Here is a 12418-nt window from a genome sequence, read left to right as displayed (position 1 = left end):
TCTCTCTATGTTTTCCAAATTCTGCCACAGAAATTCTTCCAATTCGTCCTCTCTCTCTAGAAATCCCAGCTCTTTCTCTTTCTACGCATTGCTCTACTGCGATCGCTCGACCCCCGATCGATCAATGCTGGTATGCTACGTTCGCGCCTCCCATTTTCCTCTTACTCGATGCTTATTATAGTTCAATTTTCACTCGCAGTTTGAAAAACCCTATCTTTCGTTTTTGTTCCCAATGTCTGTGTGATTTTGCTTCAATTGGGGTTTTTTGTTGCTCATTTCTATTTTTCTCTCTAATTATCGAAATATTTTGTTTCAAAATATGGGATTCTTGAATTCCTTGAATATTTTTTTTATATAATTTTTTTTAAAATTTTTCTGTGCTTTGACAGTTATAGCTGTCCATAATCGAGCTATATATCTAAATATTTGCGTGGATAGTTTTTGGAATTAGAAAAAAAAATACTAATGCCGAAAGCCTCTGTCTTTCCCCATTTGACAGTAGAATTCTTGTTTCTTTGGGAAGCTAGTTAAAAAAAGAAAGGTTTTAGTCAACTGTGTTTTGACTCGTCTTAAGTGTCATCTCTTTGTGGACATGAGAGAATTGGGAAATTGTGTGTAGTTTACGCAGCTATTATTTAAACAGCTGTTTATTTTCCGAGAATCTATGACGTAGTTATGGCACTGTACTAATGTTCAATCAGAATCTCAGTTACAGAAATTTGTTGAGTTCTTAGGCAAGATAAATACTGCAGATGAAATGATGAGTAGCGTTCCATTCTAGTTCTGGCTGATGGTGCTATTGCATATATAACTTATGGGTTATAATTTATGAATGCATTGTCTTCAAACGGGCTTGTTGTGTTACTTTGTATGACACTGAAACAAAGTTGGTGTTAGGAGTTTCTTGCAAATGATGTATTGATTCACTCTGTGATAGGGATGGCTGGTAATGTGAGGTTTGATTCGAGCTCGGCTAGCCCAGAAGATTCCGGTTTCTCTGGGAGCTATTCAAATGGGCAGAGAGGTGGTTATCCCGGTGCAAGTTTGGACAGATCGGGAAGCTTCCGAGAGGGTAGTGAGAGCCGTATGTGTAGTTCTGGTGCTAGTACACCTCGGGGAATCGCTTCACTGGCAGGGGATTTGCCTCCTGTAAATGAGTATTTGAACTTAGATTCCATCACAATAGAGAATCAGAAGTACACTCGGTTAGGCGAGGCGAGGAGGGCGTTTGGAATAACATCATTTGGGAGCATCGCAGAAGACAATTCATTCGGGGCTGCCCATTCAAAGCCTGCGCCTACTGTGGCTACAGAGGAGCTCAGACGGTTCAAAGCCACTTTGATAGATGCCTCTAACAAGGCCAAGTAAATATAATATTTTCCATATGATACTTGAACTCACACTTAATCTGTCATTTCATTTTTAAAGAGTTCCTTTGTGTTTGGCTGTCATAGTTAATCTCTACTTTACATTTAATCGCTGTCGAGTGGATATAATATGTTACCGGGGGTGGAATTTTAGTTGCATGTGTCATTTTTTTTGTCCTAAACCTATTTCATGCAATAGCTTGCTGTCATGTAAATATCTCCTTGCTAACAGTGCTGCATTTTCTTTTTTCTTCCAGGGGTAGGAAAAGAATGTATGAAGAGTCATCGTACAAATTAAACAAGTATTGTGAAGCATTAAGTTTAAAGAAACAACAACGGAATGATATGATGATGAATGAAAGGTCAGGCGGGATTAATTTATCGAAGGTAGGAGCTCAAATTTCTCGCAACTCTGCAGAGCTCGCGAATCAGAAACTGGAGGAAAAGGCTAAGAATGTTGTTGTCAGTAAGCGGGTTCGCTCGTCAGTTGCAGAAACAAGGGTATGTATGTTGGTTTTTTTGTTTTTTGTTTTTTTGTTTTTTTTTTTTTTTCTTCAAGTTTTATTCTTCTTTATGTTTGCATACCGTTATCGTGACCTGTCTAATAATAGCCCTCTAGCCTGTTCAGTCATGCATGTACTTCGTAGTTTGAACATGGGCATATCCAGATTTATGTGCGGATGTGGAGATGAAATTCTTGTAAAGTTAGTTGATTTCTAAGAGTTCACTGAATAAGTCAGACAAAAAGTTGTTCGGCATAATGCGGGAAATACGTTTTATATTTACCTTTGTAAGATGTACACATCTAATGACTTTTGTTTCACGTTTCAGTTTGTGCTATTCTTTCTTGATGGGATTTTGATCATTCTCTGTTATATCTTATTTTCTTGTAGGCTGATGGGCAAACCAATAACATTGCAAGGCGGATGGTTACGCCGGGAAAAGACAGGGGTGCGCTTAGAGATTGCGGTGAAGGATCTGATATTGTGGATGAAAAGATTCGAAGACTGCCTGTTGCAGGGGATACCTGGGACATAAAAATGAAAAGGAAGCGTTCAGTTGGACCTCTTGGCCGACCCTCTGATGATGGAGAGCCTAAACGAGCTATGCATTACAAGCTTAACAATGATCTGGGCTCAACGTCTTGTGATGCCCAAAGGTAATCTCCCTCATTTGTTCGGTTTGGGACTACTTTTTCCTCTTCTTATAAGCTTAACAATGATCTGGGTTCGTTGCCTTGATATTAGAGTATTATAGTTTGAATTACTGTAATGGCCTCATACACGGATGCCAAGCTAATTTTATGCTAGTATGCGCATTCGGTTTGGATTCAGAAACAGCAGTCTTACATGAGCTCTGAGATGGAAGATAAACATTGCACAACGTGTTTTTACTTAAAATGTTTTTCTCATTAGGTTTTGAGATTAACTCAAATATGTGCAAAATGAATGTTACTGACAATCTTGGAATTGAGTATACTAAGGTACTTCTGTTATCTTGTTTTTGGCCAAGCCTGGAAATAACAGCCTTTATAATTATTTCTGAAGTATTTATCATTACTCACATATGTTGTGCGTTTTAGCAAGTATGTGGTGTATTTGAGATTTTTAATTATTTTCAGGTCAGGATCACTAACTGGTAATAGCAAGTATGATGGTGCTTCAGTTCCTGCTACGACAAAGATTCGGGCAATTCCTAAAAATGAATTGGATAAAGTCCCTAATTCAAAGGACTCAGTACTAGGGAGTAAAGAGCGCCCCATGGGAAGCAATAAGTATGTTTTACTCCTGTGATTCAATCTCGCTTGTCTTTTACAGAAATATTGTCATTTGTGTGCTTATCCACGTGGGGATTGTTTTTGGTGCTTTTTATTTTCTATTCGGTGGTGTGGTTTAACTACCCGTTTAATTGTTATTTCATGGTAACATGATTAGGTTAAATGTTCACGAGGACAATCAAATCCCAAGCCCTAATTTATCAATAAAAGGGAAGGCTTCAAGGGCACCACGAAGTGGTCCTCTGATGGCAGGAAATTTATCTCCTAATCTTTCCCGTGCATCGGCATCTGGACCACTGGAGGGCTGGGAACAACTTGGAAGTGCAAGCAAAGTTCATTCAGTGAATGGCGTTATGAATCGTAACAGACCGATGACAGCGGGGTCGCCATCCCCTCCAATGGCTCAATGGGTTGGTCAGAGACCACAGAAAATTTCCCGCACAAGAAGATCAAACTTAGTGTCTCCTATCTCAAACAATGACGAAGCGCAGATATCACCGGAAGTCTGTTCTCCCTCTGATTTGGGAACTAACGTTTTTGCGGCCAATGGTTCTTTTTCCAAGGGCGTTCCGAACGGTGCCCAACAATTCAAAGTAAAGCAAGAGATGGTTTCATCTCCTGCTAGAATATCTGAAGCTGAGGAGTCCGGGGCATGTGAAAATCGTGAAATCAGGTCGAAAGAGAAGGGATTTGCAAGTGCTGAAATAGAGGGCAGGGGTTCAAATGCCTTTCAGAATACTGTTCCTTTGGCATTGAATACGAAGAAAGGTAAGGTGATCGTTAAAGAAGAAGCTGGAGATGGTGTTCGGAGACAAGGAAGAAGTGGTAGGGGCTCATCGTTTCCGAAGGTGAGCATTTCACCAGTGAAGGCAAAGTTGGAGGATTCAGCCTCTGCAAAACCGGCTAAAATTGCGAGGCTTGGCTCTGAAAGAAGTGGCAGGTAGCGAAGCATTTTATCTCAATTAATAAATGTCTTTTTCTTATGGCATACTGATGTGTGTCATTTTTTCTGTTTCAGTAAGTCAGGCCGTCCTCCTCTCAAGAAAATGTCAGAGCGGAAAGGCATTGCTCGTCTCGGTCATATTAATGGCATTGGCTCTCCTGATTTTTCAGGTACTACTTAAGTAGCATTCAATATGATAAACTTTAAGCAACACTTTTGCTTTGATTGGAATCATTTACTCTGGTTCTGCCAGTTTTCACTGATGATATATTTATTTATTTGAATTTTTTTTATAAAACTTAAGCAGGTGGTTGTGCTGTGAGGAACGAGTGCTGCAAAACATTTGTTTGTTATGAAGTCATGCTAAAAGTATAAATATTGCAAAAGTTAAACTTGCAAATCATGCTTTTACCATTTACCATTCTCGTGCTTGCTTCAATTTTTTACAAGTTCTTAATTTCCATGCTCGAGCAAGTGGTGGATAAAGCTTTAATTTTATAAAGGCACTATAAGTATTGTGATTCAAGCCATTTCAGTTTGTTGCTCGATGAGTATATTATAAGCAAACCAAGAGAAGGCAGTGATTTTCACGTGTTTTTGCATTCCAAAAATAGAAGAATTTTTATGATTGTCAAAAAGTCTGCCTTGGTGCTTTTAATATTACATTGTTGATACCGTCATGTTCCTGGCAAAAATTCAGATGATCAGTTGAGATTTATGTCAAAAGTTTGAAAGTGAGCTAAAAATTGGATGTAGCATTCAAATTTTCCGTTGTACTTTGTGCATGATTCAGTTTTTGTGCTTGATGTTCCAGGGGAACAAGATGATGACCGTGAAGAACTGTTAGAAGCAGCAAATTATGCTCGTAACTTTAGAAGTATGTTTCTGGGATCAGTATTCTTCTTATTAGTAATTAATAATAATAATGATAATTATTATATTATTCCTTTTTTATTTGACCAGTGACCTGCACATATTTATGATACAAGAATTTTATTTCCTCTTCAGATTTTGCCAGCTGTAGCCCGTTCTGGAAGAAAATGCAACCAATATTTGAACCCGTCAGCACGGAGGATATTTCCTACCTTAAAGAGCAGGTACCGTTTAATCCTATGTTTAGCGCTGTGAAAATTGGAAGTAAGGAATTAATTTCAAGGGTTTTGAGATGGACAATGAAAATGTACATATTCGGTTAATAGGAAATTGTAAGGAAAATAAAAAAATTAATGGGCGAAAATAAATGTACATATGGGTACCCACCTAGCATTTGCTACTGTTTGTCTGTTTCCAGTTCCCCAACTTTTGTGGGGTCAGGCGGGTAACATTAAATAAAAAAATGGGAAGGAGAAATTGTAGGAAAAAAATTTCATTACACAAGTGAGTGTGCGTTCGTTCTAATCCATATTATTAAATAAGAAAAAATCTAGCAAATAATTTAGTATTTATTTAGTATTTATTATTATTAGTAGCAGATAAACCCGACTAAATCCACGGGGCCCCAATTGTTGCGTCTAGGGGGAATCGAACCGGGGACATACAAGGTTCCAAGAATCGTCCTAACCACTAGACCCAATCCTTGGGGTTAATTAGTAATTATTTATGAAATGTATTTTATTTTCATCAAACCAAACAAAACAAAACAGAAGTGATTCCCTGAATACCATTCCTATTTTATATCCCTTATCTTTTTACGTTAACCATGAGATATTCTTTTATCTTACATTTTGAAGGCTCCTTTATGTCGGTTCTCTTTTTCTTTAAACAGTTAAAGCTCATGGAATTAAATTATGAAAGCTCCCCACGAATGGTTGGCGTTCACAATGCTATTCTGGTATGTGTGGGGTGTTTTTTTTTTTTTTTTTTTCTGTTTATTAGTTGGTCAATTTCTTATTCTTTAATTCTCTTAAGCCTACCATAAATATTCTTAGGTCTTATTCGTCGTTGCATATGATGAAAGTTTTGGACTATTTCAGTGTACCTCTGATCACAGAGATGATGCTTGCTTGTCTCATATATTTGTCGGTTAATATTCAATTTTCTTAGAACTTTGCCTGAGAAATTCCAAAAGTAATCTCGTGAGATTCTTGAGGCTCTATATGTTATGTAAGAGTTTAGTTGCTTCTCTGCCTGTCATTAATTATATCGTCTTTTAGAGTGTCTCTGATTTTCAACATGGATGAGTGCATATTATCATTTTCAAAAAACATGTGTTAGATAAACAATGGGATATTGAACTATTTACTTCTGTGGAATAAAAACACTGTTTACCATTTAAAACTCGAGTTGGTCTATGCTGCAAAAAAAAAAAAAAGAAAAAAAAAAGAAAAAAAAGAGAGGTAAAAGTCAACTTCGTAGCTAGTTTAATAATTGACCAGGCATATCTGGTTTTATTTCTTAGCTAGTTATGCATTGAACATCATCTTCGTTGCACAAGTTCTCTAAGGTTTTAAACAGTTCTTTTGTTTTCTTTTTTTTACCTTCACGTTTGTCAATGGTCTTGTAGTTTCTATATGTTGTTTTATTTAACTTTGTTCACATTTCAGGATAATTGTGCGAAAGAAGATAAGTTTGTGTCCCTCGCACATGTTTCTGGAGGAAGAGGGAAAAGTCTACTGGATCAAGGTCAAGAGTTGAATACCATTATAGGAGGGAAATTTGATTCAGAAGAAAGTAAGAAAGCGGTTCCGCTTTACCAAAGAGTATTATCAGCTCTGATCATGGAAGATGAAACTGAAGAGTTCGAAGAAGACAATGGATCCAGATTTATGTATTTCCAAGACAACAGAGGATATTCTTTGGATGCTGATCTTGAGCAACAAAATATGATCAGGGGTCCTCAATGTTTACAGCAATGCAGTGTCAATGGATTTTCTTATAATGATCGGGGTAACAACACTACGGATACGATTAGCCCTTATTTATTATCCCCCGAGGATCAGCTTAAAGGCAACCGGGGAGTTACACATTTGAATAATGGATTTTCTGAAAATGGATTTGATGGTCCGTTGTCGATATGCACAAATGTCAATGGAGTTCATTCCTTTGATTGTTCGTATGAGCAACTGAGCGTGGAGGACAAGCTCTTATTGGAGCTTCAGAGTGTTGGCCTATATCCAGACACAGTGGTAAGCCGTTTTCGCTTGGAATTGCCAATGATTATTCCTCTTTTATTTTTTTTAATACCCGGATATTGATTTCCTTTACGGTTTTATTGTCGTTGTGGCAGCCCGATCTAACTGATGGTGAAGATGAATCACTTTCTTCTGATATTCTTGAACTACAAAACGGACTTTCTGAACAGGTTTACTTTGCATTAATGCTGAATTGTTGAGCTTCTTATGGTACATGTGCTATATATATTTACATGTTATTTATTTTATTCACTTTGATTGTTTAGGTAGGTAAAACTAGGGAGCATCTAGAAACAATTGTTGAAGCAACTGGGCAAGGTCATGAAATAGAGAAAAGGTGGGACATACTCTGATTATACATGCCTTGTCTATTTTATATTATTATTATTTTTAGTTTTATATGCAAATCTCAATCACTATGTATGAATATCTGCTAGTGGGATTTGATATTTGCTGACTTTCAGTGCATGGTTATTTTTCTACAGGTGCCTTGAACATATTGCCATGGATAGACTTATTGAATTGTCATATAAAAAATTGCTGGTACTCTCTCTCTCTCTCTCTCTCTCTCTATATATATATATATATAGATATATGTGTGTGTGTGTGTATACACTTTTAAAAATATGGAGAACATTATTTGCCTGTTCTCTTACATATTCAGTTTGATTTACCAGTGCCGTATTTCTAATGGAACACCTATTGCAAGATTATGATGAATATTGTATTTGTGTCTAATCTATTAACATGACTCTGGGATGCGCTGGTAGAGTGCTTTCACTAGTATATTATTTTTCATTTATGGACAATATTGATAGTTCACTGTTAATAAAATGGATGACCAAGAAATCTTAAACATAGTCTAGTAAATATTATTTGTGCTTTTCCAGACATAATATTTTAGTAACTTGTAAAATGTAATTTAGTAGTTTCTCATAAATGATAATTCCCAGTCTGTCACTTTTCTTAGACTAAGGTGATGGGAGAACCTTCCGATTAATACTTCCCCTCTGTGGGGTGAAATGGGTAAGCGTGTGAGTGAATTAAATGGAAGGCTCAACACGTGAATATTAAGGTCCAAAATTTTAAGACCATAACTGAAATGAGGTTAAAGAGTGCACTTAAACGAGCTTCAACGCAATGTTTTCTGATCGGATTCCATTTTAGTTATATTTTTCCAAAACTTTGCCTGATAGCAGGCTGGCCAATATTATATTGAATATTTTAACATTAAATGTGTGTATCGGATCTCAATTAATGCATTGTACATAATGATGACAAAGGTTACATTTTTTTATTTGTGAATTTGGCAGGCCACTCGAGGAAGTTATGCTTCAAAACATGGGCTTGCAAAGGTTCCAAAACCAGTTGCTGTTGCTTTCATGAAGAGGACTCTTGCGAGATGTCGGAGACTCGAAGAAAGCGGTAAAAGTTGCTTCAGTGAGCCTGCGCTTCGAGACGTCCTCTACGCTGCTCCTCCTCGTAAAAATGACCCAGAATCGACAGGTGTCATAAGCTCAGCGATGAATGTGCCTCCTCGTGAATTGAATTCTCAGCAGGGGCCCAGATTATCAGGTTTCCCATCTATCCGTTTTGGTTACTTTAATCTCAACCGAGTTACAAACATCTGTTGTTTAGAACTCGCTGCTCTTTATTTTACAAGCAACCGATTGACGAAAGAATGGGAAAAAGATTCCAAAGTATATTACACTCCGATTATGAATGTAGTTTTGCATATAGTTGGTATCGTTGTGTCATGTTTTTCTGTCAATCGTCTGCCTCGTGTCAATTATCGAGTTTGTTACAGAAAATAAACGGTCAGATTTTAGTCAATTTTCAGGCTGACATTATTACACTATGCTCTGGCAGGTTCTTTGTCGAACTGGTCCGATCGCGACGATCATCATCACGCCGGCAGAGTCACGACGAACCTCGCCAACGGATTCGCAAGTCCCAACCATTCCTCCGAACAGGATTTCGCCAAAACTGGGCCGATAACAAACAGAGGGAGAAAGAAGGAGCTTCTGCTCGAAGACGTCGGCGGATCTTTCCCGAAAGCGGCGCCGAGTTTCGGCGGAGCAAAGGGCAAGAGAAGCGAGAGAGACCCCTCGGGCAGGAACACCAAAGCCGGCCGCGGACCCAACAACAAAGGCGACCGCAAAGTGAAGGCCAAGCCGAAGCAGAAGGCGGGTCCGCTTTCGGCTTCCGCGAATGTCTCCGTTAACGGAAGCAACAACATGATCGTGAAGAGAGAAGCCGAGTCGGTACCCAAAGCGAACGGGAATCCATTGGTGGAGGAGGGGAAAGTGGCGGACCTCGCTGAATTATCGACCGAGTTGGGCGTCGCAAACGGGATCATCGACGAGAATCAAGACTTGAGTTCGTGGTGGGAGGAGGAAGATGGCGGTTTGCTAGAAGATTTTTCAATGGGGCTCGACATACCGATGGATGATCTGTCCGAAGTGCTTTCGTAAGGACGGCGTATCTATCTATCAATATATATATATATACAAACACACTCTGTATATGCTTTATTAATATTTTCAAGGAGAGAAAAATTAGGTGGTGCTGCTTTTGTTGTGAGAGGGCAAAGTGATGATATAAGTTATCCCCTCTCGCAACAGGCACTTTGTAATTATGGCCATTATTTTTTGTGGTAACTCGTATAAACAGTTAAAGATGGAAAGCTCAACTATTTATGTGATCTATCGAATATTTTTGGTTAGGGCTTCCATGTAAATATTTTTTATATGGTGTGAGCCGTTATTTCGTAATTGGTGGTGGGGAAAATGGAATTGCTCAACGGCGCGTTTTTTATTTTAGAAACGTAAGAAATAGGATGGACAAAAAGAAACCCAAAGTGATTAATGAAAACTGTACTATTCAAGTTGCACGTCTCCATTGTTTGTCTTTAATTTTTCTGGTTTTTTATTTTTTTTTCTTTCTGCTGAAATGTTGGAACAACGAAACGTGATCAAGGTTACCCATTATTAAAAAGCAAATGATCTCTCTTGATCATAAAACACATGGAAGGATTTTGTCGTCATGATAAAAAAAACATATCGGGTTTAGTTTTGTCGTTAACAAATAAACATGGAAAATTGAGGGGTGGGAAGAGAAGTATATCAGCTTGGAGTGTCTCCATAGAGTGTTAATAATCTATCTGAAGCCCGTACCAGTGTCTGTTGGCCAATCTTAGTCGTTTTTTTTATTGAAGTCTTGTATCCACAGATAGATCGGTATATTTACCATTTTTGTGGGATTCAACATTATCTATCGGACAATCAAAAGAAAGAACAGAAGACGCAACCACGAGCTTGAGAGCTCACGGCCATGAAAAAAGAGTTCCCCGAAAGAGCTCACGGTGGGGAAACAGTACATATCTGCCCCGAGACCAAGCCTCTTCTTCAACCTTTTGTTAGGATGTGATTATCCTGATATCAGAGGCCATAGGACTGAGCAAGAAATTTCTCTCTTTCATTGAGCATCTAAGCTCTTCTTCAATCTAAGATTGTTGTATACACTATTTTGGTGTTTGTTCTAAATCATATGTGCCATTAATTGTTCTGGGTGTGTTGTAATTTGGTGTGCACAAAGTTTGAACTAGCTGTTCAACGGTCCAAAACACAAACTCTGCGTTCCGAAGATCAAGGCCTCTACAGTATTCCTCTTCGCCAAACTCCGTACATTTTAGTGCCCTCTTGTAACTTTCGCTTCCTGACCTTGGCGGTCCTTTTCCTATCGATACCTGTAATTCCGTTGATCCATATTATCAGTCATGCTACACCAACATATCATATTCATCATTTAAATTTAACAGATTTTTCTCCTATATATATATATATATATATATATATATATATTTTTTTTTTTTGCATAGAGGAATGCCAAACATTATTTACCAAATGCCCTTTTCCTAACTCACAAAGCCAAAATCTCCAATCTGGCATAGCCTTCCCGGAAATTTCGACGCGAATATCTGTCCAAAAGCTGTGATGGAACTCCAGTTTATCCAAGCCGTATGAGATTCCGCTACCGATTGCTTTGACATAAGCTTCTTTCAGAGACCAATACCTACAATCACCGTGACCAGAGAACTTAATTCATGAAAAATAAAAAATAAAATAATAAGGAAACATACTGAACAATCACAAAGATAGTGTTACACTACCTATACAGTTATATACTTCTATTATGTTTCATTCACAGGTAAAATGAGTACCGATAAAATTCGACCAGAATATCATCAGCCGCGAGTATATTATCCCATTCCAAGCGTGTGAAATAGGAAGAGAAATTTCGGACGAAATCCAAAGCACTGTCTTTGCAAGGAATGGAAGGAGAGACAATGTCCAAACCCACAAGGCACAGCGGTTCAGAAGCAATCGCTACATAGTCTCCGTGATGCGACACATTGTAATTGAAATTCGGAAATTCAACACCACCCTCGCTGCTTTCCTTGATAATTAATATTAAAGAAGACCACGAGCATAGTGTATCAACCAAGATAGTTTACAATGTCATGAATCTTGAATGAAGGCAATGATACTCGGTTCAAGTACTATCTTCCATTATCTCAATGCAAGGACAAAAGCGCTAACCAGGTATGGCTTGCCTTCGGGCGTGCGATTGATGATGATCGCATCGATTGAGATTCCTAAGACTTGATGAATCAGAGCGTACTGAAGTAACAGGCTTACAAGCGCTCTTTTTCGATCCTCCAATCGCACGAACCTGTTGACGATAATCACTGTCTGTGATCGGATACAAAGTCAACATTCATGTTCCTTCTCTTTTTCCACTGGCCAATCGTTTAAAGGTTTTGAAAGGCCATTTAAAGTAATCATTCACAGGAGGAATCTAAGATTACACTGATGGTTGTAAAATGTAATCTTCTTTAAAAAAAAAAAAAAATTCTGTAAATGTTACCTTATTGTTTGGTTTGACAAGGTAAAGTAATGTTGAGAGAGAGAGAGAGGGAGAGAGAAGAAGTGAAACCTGGAAATAGAGTGATGGTGTTGAAATGGAAGAGCGGAGAGAGCGAAGGCAAAGTGGTGGGACGATGGGTCCCACTTTGATATATCAACTGCCCATCTCTCAACTCCTCTCTCCATAACTTCCTCACTCAAATCACCGCAACAAGTACAACAAAACCCTTTAAAACGAAGACAAGGGAGAAGGGTTCAACTTTTTTTTATTT

General features: G+C 38.2%; 2 protein-coding genes across 3 annotated transcripts; one reads left to right on the top strand and one right to left on the bottom strand.

The window, feature by feature from the left end:
- On the top strand, positions 1-9924 carry LOC149378891 (uncharacterized). Its single transcript, XM_089602571.1, has 16 exons — positions 1-130; positions 938-1364; positions 1625-1868; positions 2261-2526; positions 2989-3141; positions 3302-4084; positions 4163-4257; positions 4902-4964; positions 5096-5184; positions 5853-5918; positions 6631-7212; positions 7314-7388; positions 7485-7555; positions 7704-7761; positions 8532-8793; positions 9088-9924. Exons 2-16 carry the CDS (start codon positions 940-942, stop codon positions 9690-9692), a joined length of 3837 nt encoding a protein of 1278 aa, XP_089458697.1. The 5' UTR covers positions 1-130; positions 938-939; the 3' UTR covers positions 9693-9924.
- A 545-nt stretch (positions 9925-10469) lies between these two features.
- On the bottom strand, positions 10470-12418 carry LOC149378890 (uncharacterized). 2 transcript variants are annotated; one of them, XM_089603361.1, is made up of 5 exons: positions 12217-12406; positions 11820-11952; positions 11441-11676; positions 11121-11292; positions 10470-10966 (listed from the first exon to the last, which is right to left on the bottom strand). In XM_089603361.1, the coding sequence occupies exons 1-5, from the start codon at positions 12330-12332 to the stop codon at positions 10742-10744; spliced, it is 882 nt and encodes a 293-aa protein (XP_089459487.1). In that variant the 5' UTR covers positions 12333-12406; the 3' UTR covers positions 10470-10741. The 2 variants fall into 2 exon arrangements, with proteins under 2 accessions (XP_089459487.1, XP_089459488.1); XM_089603362.1 differs by having other exon boundaries at positions 10732-10966; positions 11144-11292; positions 12217-12418.

Source organism: Urtica dioica, chromosome 12 (genome assembly GCF_054948205.1).
Source record: "Urtica dioica subsp. dioica isolate 48M chromosome 12, U.dioica_male_clone48M_v1_H2, whole genome shotgun sequence".
NCBI lineage: Eukaryota > Viridiplantae > Streptophyta > Magnoliopsida > Rosales > Urticaceae > Urtica > Urtica dioica.
This window is presented reverse-complemented; position numbering and strand designations above follow the sequence as displayed.